The 24,450-nt window shown below is 39.1% G+C and overlaps 1 protein-coding gene across 2 annotated transcripts in view; it reads right to left on the bottom strand.

The window, feature by feature from the left end:
* The window catches only part of med27 (mediator complex subunit 27), a 220,603-nt gene that overhangs the window by 29,156 nt on the left and 166,997 nt on the right, over positions 1–24,450 (bottom strand). For both annotated transcript variants that reach the window (XM_072566435.1, XM_072566436.1), the window contains exon 5: positions 7,718–7,825. In XM_072566435.1, the coding sequence (XP_072422536.1) occupies positions 7,718–7,825 (108 nt within the window). The remainder of the gene's footprint in view (positions 1–7,717; positions 7,826–24,450) is intronic.

Here is a 24,450-nt window from a genome sequence, read left to right as displayed (position 1 = left end):
ATGGTCTATTTTCCTTTGAGGTTCCTCAATTCTACCCACACAGATTCTACCTCTTCCAACGCTATATCACTTCTTGCAATTGATTTAGTTTAATTTCTTCCTAACGAGACAATCTCGTCCACTTGCCTGTCCTTTAGACAGGACACATAGGCTTAGATATTCAATTCCTGGCCCACGTCTCTGTGATACCCATATCATCATATCTATCAATTTTAACCTGCGTTACAGTTCATTTACCTTGTTTTGTATACTGCTTGCATTTAAGTACCGCATTCTCAGTCCTGCCCCACTTCTCACACTTGTCTCCCTCTCTGCTGTGCCTGAAGTTAGATTCCGGAACCTTTCCGTATTCTGTCCAACTACTTGTTCTGAAAACTTCAACCCCTGCTTTAAGACTTTCCATAATTTTCCATGCAACTGAATCCACCCCTTCACTATTTAGTTTAAAGCCCTGTTGATGTTCAAAATTACGAAATGTTAATAGAGTAAATGAAGAGAAATAGTTTCCAGTGGTGGGTGGGTCATAAGCAGAAGGTATAGATTTAAAATAACTTAAAAGAATAAGATGGTTGCGAAAGGTACCAGTGAGAAATTTTGAACTAGAGTTGTCTACCAGACTAGTGGCGAAAGCAGATTCAATATCTATTGCATATTTTAGGAGAAAGTTGGTCATGTTTGATGAGAAAATATTTTCAGCATTTTAGAGAAGGAAAAGGGAGTATTTCAACTAATTAGATAGTGCTCAGAACTGACAGATAGGCCAAATGTCCTTTTTCTGTAAAGTGAGAATCAATTTCTGCATTCCATTTCTGAAGGAAATCAACCAATTTCCTCCTTCTTCTCTGACAGCTTCTTGCTGGCTTACTGTTAATTAGTAATCAGTACCAAACAACCAGAGTTGTCCCAGCTGGACATTATTGATTTAACATGATTAATGTACTTCACAAACTATTTGACCTTAGTTAGTATTAATGTTAAACTTGAACCTATCTTCAGCCACTTCCAGAATATCCAGTAGAGGTATCTCATTGATGCATCCCCTTGAGTGTGCAAGACCAATTGCAGCTGTTCCTACTGCCCAAGTGCAATAAACTCTGCATAGACTACGATAAGTTTCGTGACTTTCCAAGTCTGTGCCTCAGCTAGTTATTGGGCCCTTAAATTTTGAAGGAGATTACACCTGCTAATATAAACTTGTCAGTTATGCATAGCTTTCTAGGAACTTCTTCCCCCAATTTATTAGCTGAGACACTGGCTATTGGAATGTTTCATTATGCGAAGGGAAACAAAAATAATCGGTGAGGTGAACCAGAGTTAAAAAAAATCAAAAGTGTTTTCCTTCCTCAGTTCATGATGGTTTAGAACTATCATAATGTCGTTATTCCATACATTGTGATACCAGGCAAAGAAAAAAAACAGACTGGGCGGATAATGAAGAATGATTTAGAATATTATTAATTATTTAAAAGTGAACCTTTTGGAAAAATATTTCTTTGCAGCAACTGTATTCTGTTTCCTGATAAAAATGTACAAACAGAAAGTTACACTGCTGCTCAAATCAAAACTGATAAATATTAGGAGAAAAAGGTTAACTGAAAGGAGTCATGCAATACACTAATGGAGTGCAAATGGATGAAAATCAATCTGTTTAGGCCTGCTGTAAAGCTCCAATAGAGGACTACTCTTGATCATGTTGACTAGTGGCAAAATGCTCACACCTTCATAGCAATACATCAAGAAGTCAACAAATTAAATAGTGCACTTCACTTGTACATTAATGCACATCTATTCACTTTCTATCAAGCACTGTATTTGTAATAAATACTGCAAGCGCAATTCAGACACTTACGGCATCAGAATTAAATCCAATCCTATCTTGCTGCAGGTTTTTCTTCCTGGTAAGTCAGTAATGAAGGTTTCTGAAGGTCATCAGAATGATTTCAAAAGGATAGCACAAATCAAACTGTTCCCTGCTTCTAATATCAAACAGGGCTTGTGTCAGCACTGATTAAAGAACCAAATTCAGCCCCCCTCTTCGGAAGATATCTCACTTTGAAGTCAGAAGGATTGGGGATCAGAAATGACCCAAGAGACAGATTTCAGCATCTTTGAACCTATGCTTTGATAAAATTCTTCTCCCTCTGCTACTCTGGGAGGTGCCTCTTTGCTCCTGTTTCTAGGTAATTAACAATGCCTTGGCAAAAACACGACCCCAGTGGTTTTAACTGAAATTCAGTCAGGACTGCACAGGCATCTTTAACAGTTTTAAATTAGCAAGCAACCAATGCTTCAGGAAACAAAAATACCCACAGCAAGACTACAAGATCACGATCCTTTCTTTCCCCAAGAATGAAAATATTTTAATTGAGTGTCAAGATTTAATCTTTTGCCAGCGATTGCTTTTCAATTAATTATTTTTCACACCATTTAATAGACATTATAAAATACAAAAATACTTGATTGTATATGGACACACACATATTAAAAAAATGCACAAACATACTTATTTAGACATATCATTGAACTATATTCTATTCTCATTTTCAATGATGCTTTTCCCCAATTCAAACGCTCTCTCCTTCAGGCGAGAGAAAGGACTGCATTTATTTCCATGACAACTGTCAATCCATAGTACACAAGTACAATGGCATTTCTAATTTGCATGAGTTCTCTAGTTTGTGCACTGCAAAGTGTTTATAACAGGTACTTGGAACAAACAGGGCCTTTCACAACTATACATTGTAAGATGTATGTATATATAAAGGGCAAGGTAAGGTTTTGGTTGAAACTTAATTAAGGTGTTTCTTTTCTTCAGACTGAAAATATTCAGGTGCTCATTCCCTGAATGCTTCAGGATATACAGTCAGCAGCAAGAAAAACTTTACCAACAAGGATTGCTAAAAGGATCATGGGTCGACGATTAACACACTGTTTAGAAAACATCTCACACCACAATGAATCACAACACAAGGATGAATATGAGTGACAAAGTGCAAAAAAATCATGACAATTTCCTTTACAATTTGTGGAAAGAGTGACAAAAGTGAAGATATTAATACAGCAAGTAGTTAAGCAGGTGATTAGAATTAATTGATCAGGAAGACATTAAAGGGGAACAGATATCACTAGTGTGTGCAAGGAGCTACAAGACTGAGTAGTTAATAAACTAAAGAGAGGAGTCTTTGTCTTCTATTTCACAGACTAGTCGGATTTTATAAGACATTGACCGTAGACGATGGTTATCTAAAAGTGAGGGTTAGAAATTATGTTATTGTCAAACTAAGACTGCAACTGGAATAACTTTAGAGAAGAACAAAGTGCTAAGTATTGGGATGTGGCTTCCCATTCACATTTCATGAACAGCTGATAATCAAAGAAAAATTGCAGTGGATGCATAGACACAGATTGTCATCATCAACAAGAAAACAAACAGAAGACTTGGCGCTATTGCTTGCTACGAGAAGCATTCTCAGAGCTAGAAATTCAACAAATGGAAGTTTTGGAAATTCTTTTAAAATTTATGGACAAACTTGAGAAGATTGGAATTCAAGTTTTTAGGCCTTCAGATACAAATATTAGGCAGAATAAATCCTATGTGGTTGTGAATCAACAACCCTATTTGGAAAAAGGTAAACCAAATCCTGATAAATCTGGCCAGGTTCTCTCAAAGATGAGATTGCATCCAAAAAAAAAGAAACAGATTGGTTTAGAAATTTTATTGGGCGGTTAAAATGGTTGTGCACTCAAACAGCGGGTGGGGACCCAAAATGGTAAGTAGAGAAGAGCATTTGGTTTGAAGAGGGTGTTCTTGATTTTTTTGGAGATGTGGAGGGGAATGGGAGATCAGTTTAACAGTGACCGAGGAGTTATAGTAGGTTTTCAATCTTGTATTGCTTCGTAAGCGAGATGGAATCCTCCAAATTCTGTTTATAATTGACGTTCTCAGTGGATTCCAGATGCATGTGAATTGCCCATCAGAATCTGATTTCAGGGAATCAGGATGATCCTAATACACAACTCCAGCGTACAATGGCTATTGGAATATCTGGAGTTGTGGAATGTAACTGTTTTACGATTTGGTCAATTTACTGTCTGCCAAAAAAAGCTGGAACCAAACAGCCAAGATGTACTCATGTTCACCACATAACAGGAAGGTTCAAACTTGCAACCTGGCAGCTAGGAATCAAACAGTGAACTATCTGAACTGCTGAAATGCACTTTGGTGTGAAAGAATATAGATGTGTCATATTTAATACATCAAACAGAGCGCATTAGTTAATGTGTCAATGAACAAATCGTCCTGGAATACCCTTCAAACACTTAAGTGATCAATAGCTCATACTTGCTGTGCAGTAGTGAAAGTCACAAAGACAAAATAAGCACAATTCAAGGACACAGAACTCACTCATACAAGTGAGCCCTGACTTGAAGAATAAACTGTTTATATTCTAAAATAAACAAAAGATAATGTTATCTATGTTTTCATGTTCAGTCACCTACACTCTAGCACACTACACTAATCAAAGTTTTTTTTTAAGGAGTCAAAGTTGACGCATCTTTAAGCGTCAGGTGACATGCTTTGTAAATATGCCTGGACAAATTATTTATTGAACTGATTGGTGATATTAAATGATACTTCTGGTTGATTCTACCCTCCATAAACCTGAGGTTATTCAATACTTGGCTGTCCATATCTTAACACACAGCAAGTTCTGTTCCATTATGCTGCCTATGCTCATGGATCTACATTGGATCCTGGACAAGTAATGGCTGATCTTAAAATTCTCATCTTGTTTTCAAATACCTCCATGATCTTATCCCTCCCAATCTCTGTATTGTCCTCCAAATCTACAAACCTCACATCTCTAATTCAGGTCTCTTGTATATTCCCAATTACATTGCTGTAAAATTGGGTTTGGTCTTCAGTTGTCAAGGGCTCTGGTAAGGGAGGATGCAAGAAGGGCATGGCAGGGTAGGTATCAGAAGGGACAGGACCCTATTGTTTCCAGTCTGAGATTGCTTAAACTTTACATTTCCAAACTGACCTGATATACTTGCAAATCTCAGAGGTGGTGTTAAATCCCAGAATTCCCTAATTCCGCTAGAAAGTCCTAAATCTGTATCTTCACTAGTGATAAACTTAGTTGCTCTTCCTGTCATGAGGTGCCTATATCCATGATGAGAACAGCATTATGAGAAAGAGAAATACCTTCTTCTATGTTTTTTTCAAGACTTCAATGCTGTTTTTGTGATACTAGCACACAACTTATTCCCTCTAGATTATCCAATGAATAAATCTCTTAACAGATAAGGTGGTCTAAGTTTGATACGTAGCAATAAGTTTTTCAGCACAATACTGGTAAACAGCATGGCTCAAATCAGTTAAACTTCAACAGCAGACTTAATTATTGTTTAGTCCCCAAATCTTAATTCTTGCTAACTAGTGCTCAAATGCTCTGGGTAGGCACAGTGGAAACTCTACTTGTAAGGATTTCTCAGTCATTTGGTCTGGAGATTCTCAATTACAGTGATAGGGTTTCCGATGTTTAGTTGATCAAAATTAAACTGATTTTTAATCATTTCACAGAGATTGTAAGTGTTCAGTCATGCATCACATTCTAAATCTTTATGTTCTGTTTTATTCAAAGCATCAGGCACTAATGTTGCACAACTTTTCATTTCAAGAGAAAACTTCTTTTGTTTGCAAAATTGTACAATTGAATCAAGGTCTTCTACAAATTTTGAATGGCATCCAGTTTCAGTTGCACCTAATAAAAAGATATTCATGGATGAGGGAGTTATTGACGAGGCCATAGCATTTATTGCCCAGACGGTGATTAAGTGTCAACTACATTGCTGTGGGTCTGGAGTCACATGTAGGTCAGGCCAGGTAAGGATCCAGATGGGTTATTTTCAACAATCAACAATGGATTAATGGTCATCGTTAGTCACATAATTTCAGATGTTTTAGTGATTTTAAATTCCACTGGCTGCCATAGTGGGATTCGATCCCAAAGTCCCCAAGACCATTACCAGTGATAATACCACTTGGCCGTCATCTCCCCCATATTCTATTTTACTGTTTTACTATTCTGCTAAGAAACCAGTTTTGTACATTGCATAACTTGCCAAGGTGGTGAAACAGTCTTAAGAGAGTTTCAAACACCAATTCCTGTCAGACTCCAATCTACAACACTGTCCCCATGCTGGAAGTACAAATTTCATTTAGTTCTTTTTAAATAAAAAAACTCCCAATCTGCAGTTGATTCCAAAGACTTTTAGTTTAATTGAAAGATTTCCAAAAATTAAAATAAGCTATATAGTATAGTGATTTCCATCACTTTTGTAGAGATAATAGATATTAGATTAAAAAAAGGTACACTGGATGCAATACACATGGATTTTCAGGTAACTTTCAACAAAGTATCACTGGAGAATATCAAGAGATGTGCAATAAGGAAAAGAAAGCAAAATAGATGAGAAGCTGATCACAGAAGAGAAAGAAAAAGGAGTTTTGGGTGGCACGGTGGCTCAGTGGTTAACACCGCTGCCTCACAGCGTCAGGGACCTGGGTTCGAGTCCAGCCTCGGGCAACTGTCTTTGTGGAGTTTGGACATTCTTCCAGTCTCTGCATGGGTTTCCTCTGGGTGCTCTGGTTTCCTCCCACAATCCAAAGATGTGCAGGTCAGGTGGATTAGCCATGCTTAATTGCCCATAATGTTAGGTGCATTATTCAGAGGGAAATGAATCTGGGTGGGTTACTCTTCGGAGGGTCTGTGTGGACTGGTGGGGCCAAATGGCCTGTTTCCACACTGTAGGGAATCTAATCTGATCATTAACTGTAGTTACTTAAATTGCTGGAAATGAATAGAACTGTGAGATACTGAATAAATCCCAGGTCTAAGGCCACAAGACACAGGAACAGGAGCAGTCCATCCAGTCCCTCGAGCCTGATTCACTGCCATTCAATAGGATCGTGGCCAATCCAACATCCCTCATGATAACTTTCCTGCCTTTTCCCCATAATCCTTAATACCCTGTACTGATCAAGAATTTAAATATACACAAGGATGCAACCCTGACAGCTTTCAGTGGGAAGGAGTTCCAAAGACACAATCCTCTGTCAGAAGAAATTCCTCCCCACCTACTTTAAATTGGATCCCTTTATTCTGAGATTATGCCCTCTAGTCCTAGTTTCTCCCATGACTAATTAGGCCAATTAGCAAAGATCAGATTGGTCACCATTTTAAGTTTAACAAGTTTGTTTTCAATCCTGCGGTGTCCAGTGGTACAATTATTCCTTTATTATGAAAACCAATACCCCTCTCATCTCCCTTACATAGCAGCCTGCATGCTAATGGTTGAGGTTTTTTGCTAGCCTTCAATCCTTCAAATTTAATCAAAAAATCACTGGTGCATTAACTTTAAAATCCTCTAGCTATGAAGCTATTATTCTGCATAATAAACACTACAAAACGCTGATTATTTTCTATAAAATGTAGAATGCAATGCAAACTGCATTAGTAACAGGAGTCCTATTACCTGTAATCATTCTTAGAATACAAAAAATTCAGAAACTCACTTTTGTTCCATGCATTTTTCCGATTTTTTTTTTTACAATATTTGCAGCTGTAATATCCAGACTGATTTGTAATAAACAACTGAGATATTGTAAAGACCTTTCCCAAAAATCAAGTTAATGTTTCAAACGTCCTACCTTCCCATCTTCTGCGTAGACGTTTTCATTGTATGCTTTAACGATTGTCCGATCAATAAATAAACTCCTCATCACAACTATTGCCTTTAATACCTTTCCAAGTGTGACCTGGAACAAAAAGTTTGAAGCAGAACAGATCATTAGGGTACATGAGGTTTCCAGAGGGATATACTCACAAGGTAGTGACCACTCTTGAGGGGGAAAAAATATTGGATGATTACTCGCCAGCTGCCTTTGTGACAATATATACATGTAACTATAAGAAAATAAGTTTGTATTAAACCATTATATTTGCTTTACAGCAACTTACCTCTAATAAAACAATCTGACCAAGTTATAAACACTGAACAGTACAATCTGTTATTTAAAGTAATCCAAGAAACATAAACATCTAAGATGATCACTACCATCAAATCTTAAAAACAATTTTATGATTAACTGCAGTATACTTATATATTTTAAAATGATTATGTTTCTAGTAGTATGGGGGCTGTACTTCAGAATCTTAGGAATGGAAACAGTTTTGAATCAATGGCCGTTCTTGCCTGGCCTTCAAGTATGCTTTTAGGTTCTATTTCGCACTTTCTCCAAAATACTACGGCTTAACTCAGGAGCTCACTGCATTAAGATGCACAGTGGGCTGTTGTTTGTCTGTATTAACATTGCTCTGAAATTTGAAGGTGAATTTCATAATAGGAGTCTGAAATATTGTATTTTATATTTTATATAATTAGCTTACATTTGAGTGCAACTTTAATATAAAAAGGCATTATTAGCAATCAGCTGCACCTACTGCAGGGAAAACTTTTAGAAACCTGTCAAACCATTCTAACATGTACTATATTACACACGGCTCTGTGCATTAGCTGTGTGAAATGTGGCTGCAGGCTATAATGAGCTTTTAATCCCAAAGAACACTTGAGAAAGTTACTCAATACACCAGGTCACAGAGCCTTAGGCTATAATAATTACAGAGTTCTGTGAATGTTTCTACTGCGAGTTAATGCAACCAATATTCTTACAACTGCTACAATTAATCATTGTGTTTAATCAGTTACTGTTGCTGCAGAAATAAGGTTAAAGTTAGAGGTAAGACTGTCAACATCTTGTGTTTACAACTGATTGAGCATTTCTGCATTTTTGAAAATCACATTTATCTCTAAATTGAATACACTTCATCCTAAGAATTGTCAAGTTAAATAATTTGTAAAATTGTATTATATAATATATCAAACCAAACAGCATAATGCACATGCTAATCCAGAACTTCAGGTTAATGTTATGGATAACAGTTAAAATCCCATGGCAGGTGGTGAAATTTTAATCTAGTTTTAGTAAACTTGGAATGGAGAAAAAGCTAGTCTAATAGCAACCATGTTGTTGAAAAAAATGACTTTCCAGGAAATAAATCTTTCACCTTACCTGGACTGGCCTACATGTGATTCAAACCCACAGTAATGTGACTGGCTCTTAACTGCTTAACCAACAATGCCTACATTACATGAACTAACTGAATAAACCTCTCCTCACTACTGTTGATCTTTCTTGTGCCTGATGTGACCAGTGAGACTCATCAAAGCTCTTACACAACAATATATTACATGACCCTCCTTATAAATCAACATCTGACAAAGCTGATTTCTAATTGCAAAGTTCAATATAGATTAATTCTGGAAATAGTTTCTCTGCATCTAGCCTTCTGTCACTTTAAACATCTCAATTAGATTATCATTCAAGCTCAAAGGAGAACAAATAAACTTTATATAATTAGCATTTATAATTTAACACTTTAAACTCAGGTCGTCATTTTGATTGAGGATGATCAGCCATGATCATAATGAATGGTGGTGCAGGCTCGAAGGGCAGAATGGCCTACTCCTGCACCTATTGTCTATCGATAAATATCTGAACTGCAACTCTTGCTGAACTAATAGATATTTGAAGTTAGAGTGCCAAACAAAAAAGTCAAAGCAGGACTCAAGAAAAAAATCAAATCAAACATTCAGAAAATGAGAATATCACTTTTGTTTCTCAGCTCCCCTGAAACAAAAGCCATTCTTTCGATGACTTCTCATAATTTGTGCATCTGAATCTTACTGCTTCCTCACAGCTTTGACTCATTCAAAAGAATTAAATTTGAAAAATACATTGTATTTGTTTTTATATCCTCTTCACCCATTGAGGATAACCTCCATTTTCCTGGGTGGTCTTATCACCCTAAATGAGACAGACTTCAAACACATCTAATAACTCAAGATATAAGCATCCATGACGTGCTGTGAGCCATCAGCAGCAGCAGAATCATACTCTGAAACAATCTACAACTCTTGGCCCGGCATATCCCCCGACCCTACCATCACTATCGAATTAACCCTGGTTCGATTAAGAGTGCGAGGGGTATGTCAGGAGCGGCATCAGGCATTCCTAGAATTGAAGCACAAAATAGGACTAGTTGGGTTTCAAACAGCAAACTGCAGACAGCTAAGCAATTCCACAATCAATAGGATCAGGTGTAAGCTCTGCTGTCCTGTTAACATCCAGTCATGAATGTTGGAGGACAATTCAACAACTCACTGGAGTAGATGGCTCCACAAACATCCTCAATGTTAGGGGAATCCAACATATCAGTGCAAAAGAGAAGGCTGAAGCATGTGCAACAATCTTCAGTTTTGCCACCTTCAACATTACAGATGGCAGCCTTCAATTAATTACATTGAATCCATTATATTAATAAATGGCTGGAGGTACAGCATACTGTAAATGACATGGGTCCTATCAATATACTGGTGATAATACTGAATACACATGCTCTGGAACTTGCCAAGCTGGACCTGAACAGCTACAACACTTGCATCTGCCTGACCAGATGAAAAACTGCTCAGATATGTCCTGTACACAAAAAGCAGGACCAATCAACCCAGGTGATTACCATGCCACCAGTCTATTCTCAATCATCAGTTAACTAACGGAAGGTGTCAGCAACAGTGTTACTGTGCAGTACTTGCTCAGCAGCAATCTGCTCACTAATGCTCAGTTTGGGTTTCACCAAGGACACTCAGCTCTTACCTTAAGACAGCCTTACAATTCAAACATGGACAAAAGAGCTGAATTCCAGGGGTGAAACAAGAGTGACTGCCCTTAACATCAAAGCCGCATTTGATCGAATGTGGTATCAACGAGCCCGAGGAAAACTGGAATCAGTGGGAAAACTCCCCATTGGTTGGAGTCATGCCTAACACAAAAGAAGCTGGTTCTGGTTGTTGGTCATCTTAGTTCCAGGACATCACTGTAGGAATTGCTCAGGGTATTGTCCTAGCTCAACCATCTTCAGCTGTTTCAATGCCCTTCTCATGTCTGAATTGGGAATGTTTGCTGACAACTGCACAATGTGCAGCACCATTCATGTCTCCTCAAATATTAACACAGTCTACGTTCAAGTGCAGCAAAATATGGATAATGTCCAGTCTTGGGCTGACAGGTGGCAAGTGACGTTCATGTCACTAAGTGTCAGGCAATGACCACCTCCAACAAGAGGAAATCTAACCAATGCGCCTTGACATTCAAAGGCATTACAATCACCGAATACCGCATTATCAACATTCTGGGATATACCACTGACCAGAAACTGACCTAGACTAGCCATATAAACAGGGTGGCTACACTATCAGGTCAGAGGCTAGGAATCCTGCACCGAGTAACTTGCCTCCTGACTCCCCAAAGCCTGCCCACAATCTAAAAAGCACAAGTCAGGACTGTAACGTGCCTGAATGAATGCAGCTCCAACACTCAAAACACTTGACATCATCCAGGACAAAGCAGTCCAACTAATTGGCACCCCATCCAAAAACATTCACTCCCACCACCAATGTTCAGTAGCAGCTGTGTATACCACCTACAAGACATATTGCAGAAATTCGCCAAAGTTCATTCGATAGTACAATAGACAATAGGTGCAGGAGTAGACCATTCTGCCCTTCAAGCCAGCACCACCGTTCATTATGATAATGGCTGATCATCCTCAATCAGTATCCTGTTCCTGCCTTATCCCCATAACCCTTGATTCCACTATCCTTAAGAGCTCTATCCAACTCTTTCTTGAAAGTATCCAGAGACTTGGCCTCCACAGCCTTCTGGGGCAGAGCATTCCATACCCCCACCACTCTCTGGGTGAAGAAGTTTCTCCTCAATATTGTTCGAAGTGGCCTACCCCTTACTTTTAAGCTGCATCCTCTGGTTCGGGACTCACCAATCAGCGGAAACATGCTTCCTGCTTCTAGAATGTCCATCCTTTAATAATCTTAAACGTCTCAATCAGGTCCCCTCTCAGCCTTCTAAACTCAAGGGTATACAAGCCCAGTCACTCCAATCTTTCAGTGCAAAATAGTCCCACCATTCCAGGAATTGACCTCATGAACCTACGCTGCACTCCCTCAATAGCCAGAATATCTTTCCTCAAATTTGGAGACCAAACCTGCGCACAATATTCCAGGTGCAGTCTCACCAGGGTCCTGTAGAGCTGCAAAAGGACCTCTTTGCTTCTATACTCAATTCATCTTGTTATGAAGGCCAGCATGCCATTAGCTTTCTTCACTGCCTGCTGTACCTGCATGCTTTCATTGACTGATGTACAAGAACACCTAGATCTCGTTGTACTGCCCCTTTACCTAACTTGGCTCCATTTAAGTAGCAATCTGCCTTCCTGTTCTTGCCACCAAAGTGGATAACCACACATTTATCCACATTAAACTGCATTTGCCATGCATCCGTCCACTCACCTAGCCTGTCCAGGTCACCCTGTATTCTCCTAACATCCTCCTCACATTTCACCCTGCCACCCAGCTTTGTATCATCAGTAAATTTGCTAATATTACTTTTAATACCTTCATCTATATCATTAATGTACATTGTAAAAAGCTGCGGTCCCAGCACTGATCCCTGCAGCACACCACTGATAACCGCCTGCCATTCTGAAAGGGAGCCGTTTATCACTACTCTTTGTTTCTGTCAGCCAACCAATTTTCAATACATGTCAGTATTTTGCCCCTAATACCATGTGCCCTAATTTTGCTCACTAACCTCCTAAGTGGGACTTTATCAAAGGCTTTCTGAAAATCCAGGTATACTACATCCACTGGATCTCCCTTGTCCATCTTCAGAGTTACATCCTCAAAAAATTCCAGAAGATTAGTCAAGCATGATTTCCCCTTCATAAATCCATGCTGAGTCTGACCTATCCTGTTACTGCTATCCAGATGTGGCATAATTTCGTCCTTTATAATTGCCTCCAGCATTTTTCCCACCATTGAGGTCAGACTAACTGGTCTATAATTCTGTTTTCTCTGTCCCACCTTTCTTAAAAAGTGGGACAACATTAGCCACCTTCCAATCTGCAGGAACGGATCCTGAATCTATAGAACATTGGAAAATGATCACCAATGCATCCATGATTTCTAGAGCCACTGCCTTCAGTGCCCTGGGATGCAGACCATCCGGTCCCAGCAACTTATCAGCCTTCAGTCCGAACAGTCTCTCCAACACCATTTCCTGCCTAATATAAATTCCCTTCAGTTCAGGTCCTTCAGCACTATTACATCTGGGAGAATTGCTTGTGTCTTCCCCAGTGAAGACAGATCTAAAGTAACAATTCAACTCTTCGGCCATTTCTTTGTTCCCGTATTAGCTTATCACCACCTTCTCAAGGGCCAACAAGGGTTGGACAATAAATGCTGACTCAGCCAGTATCTTCTATATCCCATGAATGAATACAGAAAACCATCCATTAGAGACAGTTGACAGTCCTACTGCTATAACCAAAAGAATGAGAAATAGTATTCTTAAAACTAAGGATGAAATGAAATAATACGCTCATCCTGCATGCTGTGGAAGCTACCTGCTTAAGTAATGAATAGAAAAACAGAACCTTTGCTAGCAAACAGTTCCCTTCCAAAAGCCAGATGGGAAATCAAAGCCAATTTAAAAACAATTCTCCTATTTGGAATGAAAATGTTTTATATTTGGTAAGGACGAATTATGTTTGCATCTATTTCAGAGTATGGCATTAGTAAAATGTCAGCTCTGAAAGAATAAACACATTTTACTGAAGTGGTACAATCAGTTTGCAGGTAGTTTTAGAATGTTGGAGATTCTAATACATTACAGTAAAAAGTGGTTAAAACTTCAGTAAAGTTCTCTAATACAGTATATAGTAGAAAGTTATCGTTAGGCTGGCTATAAATTGACAAAGAACATATTCCTGGTTCGCATTTCCAGTCCATGAAGAGTATATGCTACAATGACTCGGTTCACCGCATCTTTGTCTGAATCAGAAGCTTACGAGTCAAAATCAAAGCTTAAATAATAATCTTTCTGACATTCTGGACAAGGGTGATTGCATACTGCTTTTTTAGAAGTCAGTTTGGAAATCATAGATTCAACTGTGTATCTGGATGGTTTAAGTGGATGTTTAAGATATCACTAGTATTTGAAGAGTGGCAGGGAATTCTGCTATTGACAAGTGTCTCTTGAACAAACACCAAAAAGAGTTAGGTATTCATGAATCATATGTTTGTTGTGGGAACTCATGTGCAAAACTTAGTAGGCAAATAATTCATTTGTTCATTCATTCAATGTGAGATACTCAAGAAGATACAATAGAACTTGTGATAAAGCCTGATGTAGATGCAGTTCCTTACATGGCATGGGGAGCTTGACACAATTACTTCAGTTACATTTCATACATGTACACTGATAGATGGGTTAACCTCTATGAAAATGTAACACTTACTTCAAATATTAATTCAAAAAAATCACAACACCAGGTTATAGTCCAACAGGGTTATTTTGAAGTACTAGCTTTCGGAGTGCTGCTCCTTCATCAGGTAGCTGTGGAGCAGGTTAAATTTGCATTTGTAGAATTGTAATTGCAGATACATTCTATTTTGTAGAAAAAGCACACATTCTGCAGGCAGCCGATCCATGTAACATTTTATAAATTCCTACTTGGGAAACAGAACCAATCTGACTCAAGATTGGGATACAAACAGACTCTATTCTCACACCTTTAATACACTGTCTGAACTGAGATGTCACCTTTTTTATGAAACCTTAAACTATCTTGAGAATGGTGACTTGAAAGTAGTTCTGGGATTTACATATTAATGAACTGAAACCTGCAACCCATTCCAAAAGATGAAGGTCTTAACAGTAATCTAGGTTTGTCCAGTTTATCATTTCAGTTGCATGACACAGTGACCTTTTGCTATAAACTCTGTGTCTTATGATCCTGCTCTACAGCTACCTGATAAAAGGAGCAGTGTTCCAAAAGCTAGTACTTCCAAATAAACCTGTTGGACTATAACCTGGTGTTGCGTGATTTTTAACTTTGTCCACCCTAGACCAACACTGGCACCTCCACATCATGGATACCTTCAAATATTAGGTTTACCAGCTACCCTTTCATGTTGCACAGTATAAACATTATAGTCTGGTATACTGTATCTGAACAACACATTCTTGAATAAACTCAGTCTGGCAATCTATAGTCACTTGTGATAAGGAGTTCAAGCTTCAGCATTTGTTGGTGCTGAGGTAGTGTGTTATGATTTGATGCATCCAGTAAACTAATGTGCAGTGATGAGCGGTCACAGTTTGATCCTGGATTCGCTACAATTATTTAACAATACAAGACAGGGTCAGTGTCACATACAGTGGATATTGTATATTAGTCTGAAAGGGTCAGAAAGAATTAATGTGGAAGAGTGTCAGAAGCACCACCCACTATAGTGATGTAATATGCACTTGCGTGTTCAACTGCTTAGGATCTTGAAGAGGACTGTATTATAGACCCCCTAATAGACAGCAGGAAATCGAGAACCAAATTTGTAAGGAGAGCTCAGTTATCTGTAAAAATAATAGGGTGCTTATGGTAGGGAATTTTTAAACTTTCCAAACATAGACGGGGACTGCCATAGTGTTAAGGGTTGAGACGGAGAGGAATTTGTAAGCATGTACAAGAAAATTTTCTGATTCAGTATGTGGATGTACTGACTAGAGAAGGTGCAAAACTTGACCTGCTCTTGGGAAATAAGGCAGGGCAGGTGACCGAGGTGCCAGTGGTGGAGCACTTTGGAGCCAGCAACCATAATTCTATCAGTTTTAAAATAGTGATGGAAAAGGATAGACCAGATCTAAAAGTTGAAATTCTAAATTGGAGAAAGACCAACTTTGACAGTATTAGGCAAGAACTTTCAAAAGCTGACTGGAGGCAGATGTTTGCAGGTAAAGGGACGGCTGGAAAATGGGAAGCCTTCAGAAATGAGATAACAAGAGTTCAGAGACAGCATATTCCTGTTAGGGCGAAAGGCAAGGTATGATGAAAGAAATTGAGGGTTTGGTTAAGAAAAAGAAGGAGGCATATGTCAGGTACAGACAGCATAGATTGAGTGAATCCTTAGAAGAGTATAAAGGCAGTAAGAGTATATTTAGGAGAGCAACCAGGAGGGCAAAAAGGGCACGAGATAGCTTTGGCAAATAGGATTAAGGAGAATCCAAAGGATTTTTACAAATACGTTAAGGACAAAAGGGTAACTAGGGAGAGAATAGGGCCACTCAAAGATCAGCAAGGCGGCCTTTGTGTGGAGCCACAGGAGATGGGGGGTACCAAACAAATATTTTGCATCAGTGCTCACTATGGAAAAGGGCAATGAAGGTATAGAATATTGGGAAATATATGGTGACATCTTGAAAAGTGTCCATATTACAAAGGAGGAAGTGCTGAATATCATGAAAAGCATAAAAGTGGATAAATCCCAAGGACCTGATCAGGTGTACCCGAGAACTCTGTGGGAAGCTAGGGAGGTGCTTGCTAGGCCATTTGCTGAGATATTTGCGTCATCGATACTCAACAGGTGAGGTGCCAGAAGATTGAAGGTTGGCTAACGTGGTACTACCGTTTAAGAAAGATGGTAAGGATAAGCCAGGGACCTCTTGACGAGTGAGCCTGATGTCAGTGGTAAGCAAGTTGTTGGAGGGAATCCTGAGGGTCAGGATGTACATATATTTGGAAAGGCAAGAACTGATTAGGGATAGTCAACATGGCTTTGTGCGTGGGAAATCATGTCTCACAACTTGATTGAGTTTTTTGAAGAAGTAACAAAGAGGAGTGAGGAGGGCAGAGCAGTAGATGTGATCTATATGGATTTCAATAAGGCATTTGACAAGGTTCCCCATGGGAGACTGATTAGCAAGGTTAGATCTCACAGAATACAGGGAGAACTAGCCATTTGGATACAGAACTGGCTGAAAGATAGAAGATAAGGGTGGTGGTGGAGGGTTGTTTTTCAGACTGGAGGTCTGTGACCAGTGGAGTGCCACAGGGATTGGTGCTGGGTCCTCTACTTTGTCATTTACATAAACGATTTGGATGTGAGCATAAGAGGTACAGTTAGTAAGTTTGCAGATGACACCACAATTGGAGGTGTAGTGAACAGCGAAGAAGGTTACCTCAGATTACAACAGGATCTGGACCAGATGGGTCAATGGGCTGAGAAGTGGCAGATGGAGTTTAATTCAGATAAATGTGAGGTGCTGCATTTTGGGAAAGCAAATCTTAGCAGGACTTATACACTTAATGGTAAGGTCCTAGAGAGTGTTGCTGAACAAAGAGACCTTGGAGTGCAGGTTCATAGCTCCTTGAAAGTGGAGTCGCAGGTAGATAGGATAGTGAAAAAGGCATTTGGTATGCTTTCCTTTATTGGTCAGAGTATTGAGTACAGGAGTTGGGAGGTCATGTTGCGGTTGTACAGGACATTGGTTAGGCCATCGTTGGAATATTGTGTGCAATTCTGTTCTCCTTCCTGTCAGAAAGATGTTGTGAAACCTGAAAGCTTTCAGAAAAGTTTTACAAGCATGTTGCCAGGGTTGGAAGATTTGAGCTATAGGGCAAGGCTGGGGCTTTTTTCCCTGGAGCGTCGGAGGTTGAAGGGTGACCTTACAGAGGTTTACAAAATTATGAGGGGCATGGATAGGATGAACAGACAAAGTCTTTTCCCTGGGGTTGGGGTGTCCAGAACTAGAGGGCATAGGTTTAGGGTGAGAGGGGAAAGATATAAAAGAGACCTAAGGGGCAACTTTTTCATGTGGAGGGTGGTACGTGTATGGAGTGAGCTGCCAGAGGAAGTGGTGGAGGCTGGTTCAATTGCAACATTTAAAAGACATATGGATAGTTATATGAATAGGAAGGGTTTGGAGGGATATGGGCCAGATGCTGGCAGGTGGGACTGGATTGGGTTGTAATATCTGGTCAGCATGGACTGGTTGGACCAAAGGGTGTTTCCATCTCTATGACACTACATCAAATCTTATCCTTGATACAGAATTTCCGTTTTCATGTATTTACCAAAATGCCTAATCATGTTAGACTTGAAGAATGAAAATAATTCTATGATGGATTCTACAATAAACCTTGTCTTTTGTTAAACCATGACAGTAACATGTACAGGCTAAAAGCAATGTTCCGTTTTATTGACCAACACTCAGAGACACTTAGCCAAGTGATGGTAGAAACCAAATAGAGTGAGAATCATTCCACAATGTTAAGCGATATTTTCAACAATCTGAAAAGCAACAGCACTCTTTGATAAAGTAGTCTTTCAGAGAGTTTCATTATGTGGAATTGAGAATGTCCTATTTTTAATTCTATCTGAAGATGGGAACTTGAAAGATTTGAAAAAAGTCTCCAAACTAACTTGCTTCAGAGCAATGGCTGAGATCAAGGGCACAATGGAACCTGCCACTGTGACTAGTGTGTATTAAACAGGTATTCAAGTATAGAATACAGTATTCAAATTAATCTGCTGATTAAAGAAACTGATTATTAATTATATAATTTCAAAACTGTACAACACGAATATAAAAATCTCCAAACTTGTTACTGATCTACCTAACATTTTATTCCTACTACAGCTAATAATTCCTTGACCACTGGTTTCTCAGATATAGTAACTTAGCTGCTTTTGTTAGATAGTAGCTGTTCATGGCGTGGCCTCCTATATATCAGAGAAACCAAACCTACATTAAAAAGGTGAAAATGTTCCCATTCTGTCTGTGAATCTGACCATGAGCTCCTTCCCACTTCCACTTTTAGATGGCACAACATAATGAGAATTATGTTACTAGTCATACTCACAGATTAGTAGCAGAACAAGTCTGTATAAGACCTTTGACGCATTGGTGCAGATTTGTACCAATGCAGTTTAAAATGTTGCAGTTAGGGTCAAACAGGATATGACCTGATAAGCTCTGCTGTGACTATGAAATTAGACTAATTTAAGTAATTCTACAAAAATAGTGTTGTCCATTAAAATTTGATGTACCCCAAAATTGAGTGTATCAAAGTACTATCCTCACCACACGAAACAAAGCACATGGAACACTGACAAAATAAAATGGACAATCTTTTGAAAATAGGTTGGCAGTTTCCACAGTCAGCAAACAAAACTGATAGACTTACCCTTCGAACCAGGAGAACAGCTTCAAAACAAATTTGTAATCCAAATTATTCAGTAAAATAATTCTGCTGCAAAGACTTTTAGATGGTGGTGACAATCTGTGAACTGAAACTTTCTGCTACATACAATGTGTATTAGTTTATGAAAAAAACATTTAAGACAATTACATCAGAATAGATCCCCTACACTTTGGAAACAGACTATTTGGTCCAATAAGTCCACAGTGACCCTCTGAACAGTAACCCACCCAGACCCATTCCCCTAGCCTATATTTACCCCTGACTAATGCACCTAACACTACGGGCAAATTTACAATGGCCAATTCACTTAACCTGCACATCTTTGGATTGTGGGAGGAAACCAGACCACCCAGAGAAAATCCACACAGACACAGGGAGAATGTCTATGTGGAGCTTGCACAGTCACCTGAGGCAGGAATCGAACCTGGGTCCCTGGTGCTGTGAGACAGCAGTGCAAACCATTGAACCACTGTGCCACCCATCATAAGCCATATTAGGAGAGTCAGGGGAAAAAAAAACAAATCAACAGAACTCTACGTAATGATTTGAACTCTAATCTTGCTTATGCTTTGCCTTCCATTTCTATTCGTAGGATCTAAATATTTAGTGGATCTTTGAGTCTTGGGTAATCTCCTGTAATTTCTCCTTTTTTGTCAATATCTCTTCTATTCATTCATTCATTTCAAAATGAAGGTTGGATAATTTTGGAAAGTGCAGCAGTGCCCAATTTGACAAAATTGCCTATTTCAACCCTCAAATGCATCTCAATTGTTTTGCATAAAACTGCCATTTACAGGCTCATTAAAAGCAGGCTTCTAAGTTAGCATCTGTGTTACTTGGATTTTCCTACAGCAATCTCACCCGTCTTTCAAAAGGCCAGTCTGAGACTCTCATTGCTTCAAGTTGGAGACTTGCAGATCTGCAGTACTGTAATTCAGAGACATCTTGAATGAATAGAAGCAGAGAAAGTATCAAATGTTGGACAGTTTTAGTTAACTCTAATTGTACACCCCTTTACTGATGGAAAAATCAGCATTCGGCCAACAGATTGCTGTCCGAGCTTTGGACGCTTTGACCAAGTTATGCATCAAAAAAATGCTTTACTCAAGAGCTCTTGCTGGTGAGGTGGACACAGAATTTGTTTCGTAGTTCAACTCTGCCTCTTGCCCGCTCTCTGGCTGTCGCTCTGCCTCTCACTCACTGTCTCTGTCTCTCTCGCGCGACAGCCAGAGAGGGGCAAGAGTGCGAGAGAGAGCGCAGGGAGAGACAAGAGAGGCAGAGGGAGAGAGGCAGACAGACGGAGGGCGAGCTAGAGACAGACAGCAAGACCGAGGGAGAGAGAAGCACAACACGGACATGTAACATTTCAGCCCCAGCTCACTAAAAACTCAAGAACTGAACTATCGGCTGATAAAAGTAAACATGTTCTGACTGATATGCAACTTGAAGCTAACAGCAACATGCTTCATTCTTCGTTGTTTACTTTGAGGTTACATGGTGATTAACACTTGGACTTGGCGGCCCCAAAAAATGAACAATTCATCTTTGTAGCTGATACGATCGCTACTTTCCATATGTAGTGTATTAGGTAACATTGACACAATGAGGAATGTTATTACCTGGCAATATTACATTGAAATCACAAGCTGCATTTAGCATATTTACTTTGTCACACTGTCATCAACTGTACACAAGGCCGTGCATTCTATGCGCAAGCTGTATCAATCTTGAAAGATATATAAACCTGGTCATTGTTTTTACCTCCTGGAAGTTACCAATGACTGCAGATGCTGGAAACCAGATTCTGGATTAGTGGTGCTGGAAGAGCACAGCAGTTCAGGCAGTATCCGAGGAGCAGCGAAATCGACGTTTGCCCGAAACGTCGATTTTGAAGCTACTTGGATACTGCCTGACCTGCTGTGCTCTTCCAGCACCACTAATCCAGAATCTGGTTTCCAGCATCTGCAGTCATTGTTCTTACCTCACTGATTTTAACCCTACTGCGAATCCTCTTGCAAGGATGCCTGCCTTGAAGAAGTTTTCCTCCTCTCTCTACAAGAATCTCAGGGAGTCCCTCTCCCACTGCAACTCCCAGTCATTTCCTCTGCCCTGAAGCTCTTCAACCATGTGTGAAACAAACTCGCTACCACAGCCACATTTGCTTACTCTATGCTACTCTCTCCCCATCCCCACCCTCCTCGAGCTTATCTCTCCATGCTTCAGGCTCACTGCCTTTATTCCTGATGAAGGGCTTTTGCCCGAAAAGTCGATTTCGAAGCTCCTTGGATGCTGCCTGAACCGCTGTGCTCTTCCAGCACCACTAATCCAGAAATTGGTAACTTCCAGTCTTGTTAACCAAGCACACTGTAACTTTCCCAGCTCTGGTAAAGAAAGGTCCGTAGCTGGAAAGTAATGATCATAAACTTTCATTGGTTTCTCATTCCAAAAGTACATGTTTTATTTCTGTGGCTTTGAATGGAGTGGGATTCACTGCACAACACCGTATTCAGAGCACCAGACGCATAAAATACATGTTTAAATTTCACGAGTATCAGCCGTCTGTTGAGCAGCCATCATGCAATGTGAGGAAAGTAAACCCAAACATTCCCAACTCTTGACTGGGAGACTGGATTAGGCTGGATAATTCTTTTTCATCCTTACAGAAATGTTGAGTTAAATGACTTTTACAGTGCTGTATATCTATGCTTTCACAGAGGAACTTCCCGCCTTTTAAAGAAATACAGACATCCAATTGACACTTAGAAACGAGGTCAGTTGCACAATGGAGAGGCCTGTACCTCAAAAGGTCTGACTAATTATAGATTTATTGATTAACAATCAGAGCATAGAATTATGATGAATGCATCACCAATCCATTCTAAACTCCAGATTAAAAATGTTTGATTTGTCAAACTTTATTTACACTTGGATTTAAATTAACTGAATGCAATTGGGCTAGAAGCAGAGCACTAAAATTCCTATTAGAGACTGCAAAATGGTCAGCTAGGGTTCTGAATCCCAATTGTTAATCAGGGTGGACACAAACCAAGGACAGGATAAGGATTGGCTGTAATAACATCCATGTAGATTAAACTACCAATAATCACTGCCAATTGTCAGGTATATAGAAACATTGCATGGATGAGGTGCAAAATGATCCCTAACATCAATGGAATAGAAACCCAGTTTAATGATCGTCTTTGTAAAAGAAAAAGGCATCAATGAACTGACAGAAAATAATTTTCACTTCAGAATCCTTAGAAGGCCATTGATCATCCAAACAGAAATATACTCTTTGGACACGGAGAGCCTTTCAACATCTTACACTATTAAAATCCATCGTGTTCCAGATGAAGATTGCAGTATTTCAGCAACCTATTAATTTGGGATGGCTGGCATTTATGATTATTTAGAAGACTTTCAGGTAATTATCTGATTTCTTTTAATAAGTATTCAAACTTTCTTTAAATAATGGCTATTAGGAGAATTCCACCTTGTAAATTTACAGTGCAAATAATCTTTTGCACTTCATTTTTTTCATGATCAATGTAAATTTGTGTTCTCTTTCTTTCTAACTCATAGGCCTAGCACTACTCAGTCCAGTAGGATGATACCCTAACTTAGTTTTCGTTCTGTAATTGCAACCCTTCATCCTTAGTGGTAGCTCAGTGAGATTGTGGTGTGCTTTCTTCATTGCTTTTATATCCCTGTTACAAAAGATGCATCATTTGCACCATATTCCAACTGTAATCTAATTAAGATTTTGCTGACAAATCCAGAGACAATATGTCCAGATTTTTTATATTTAATGGCTTAAAATACAAAGCTAAAGATACAATTTATCTTGTTTATGGCCTTATCCACTTATGCTGCCTTGCTGAATGACTTCCCAGACTTGTCACAAAAGTTTTAAGATTTAAAAACTGACAAAGTTCTCCAATGTACTGGTTTTATTAGACCCAGATTAATAAAATATGAATTAGGTTTATGTACTTATCAAGAATTACTATTACAAATTCTGGCTACAGGTTAATAATTATGACCAGTCAACATATCAACACAACTCTCCTAGTTAAAACTTATAAAACTCACCTCACACACACACACACACACAGACACACACACACAGACACACACACACAAAAACAGTGGAGGTATGGGTGCAAGGAAAAACTGGGAAGGCAGTTCAATGTCCCTATTCATATGGTTTATCAAGACTATTCTTTTGGCTTGTCAGGAACTTGCTGTTTAGCAATCTTCTCCAGAGTGACAGGTTTGCAACTTACAAGATCTGATGTATTGGCTAAAAGCAACAGCATGCAGCAACTGGTAAGGGAAAGTAAACTGGGGTTTTCTTCAGGTTTTGGGTATTTTACTGCAGAGACTAGGGCTGCACCACCCTTTCTGGAATTCAGAAGGCTTCTGGCTATCCTGTTCAGCGAGCTGGAAACCAGTCAGTCATTGGCAGAACAAGCAGCTTTTGTCATCAATGTGATCACCACTCCACACACTAATCAACTACCTTTTGCCAGTCAAACCTCCCAAATCGCCTCTTGGCTCCAGCTCATCTGCAGCAAGCTCTTAACCTCCATTTGAACGAACAGAAGTGTAAATAGCATTTAGTGTCAATAACCTGCTTTTAAAACAGCCCTTTTGTTATTTCAGTCCACAATCAAAATTACAATGACAATATCTCTATATTTGAAGGTACTTCTAATTAATACTACTTCAGAATGGTTTTCTTCAATTATTGTTGGTTATAAATAATTTGATTTCACATTTTTCCACCTTGTATTGATTCCAGAACTTGTCTTTACACGCTGCTTATCTACCCAACTTTCCTCTGCCGTTATTCACAGTCCTCATCACAATTTGTCACACCAATGGCACATTGAATGGATAGATACAGCCATACAACATGGAAACAAATCCTTCAGTCCAACCAGTCTATGCTGACCATAATCCCAAACAAATTGTCCAAATCTGTTTGCAGCTCATGTAAAATTCCACAGGATTTGAAATTCATGAGCAAGATTAGGAATTTCTATTCAATGCACTTTTAGTCTACCCAATGGTGAATCAGAAAACTCTAAATATGTTTTGGAACTTGAGAGAATGAGTTCAAAGTTTGCTTTAAGTCATAAAGAAATGTTTTAATATACATATAAGTTTGAATTGGACAAACTGACGGAACTCTATGGAAGAG

Source organism: Chiloscyllium punctatum, chromosome 49 (assembly GCF_047496795.1).
Source record: "Chiloscyllium punctatum isolate Juve2018m chromosome 49, sChiPun1.3, whole genome shotgun sequence".
Lineage (NCBI taxonomy): Eukaryota > Metazoa > Chordata > Chondrichthyes > Orectolobiformes > Hemiscylliidae > Chiloscyllium > Chiloscyllium punctatum.
Note: the sequence above shows the minus strand (reverse complement) of the source record. Positions and strands in the feature narration are given on the sequence as shown.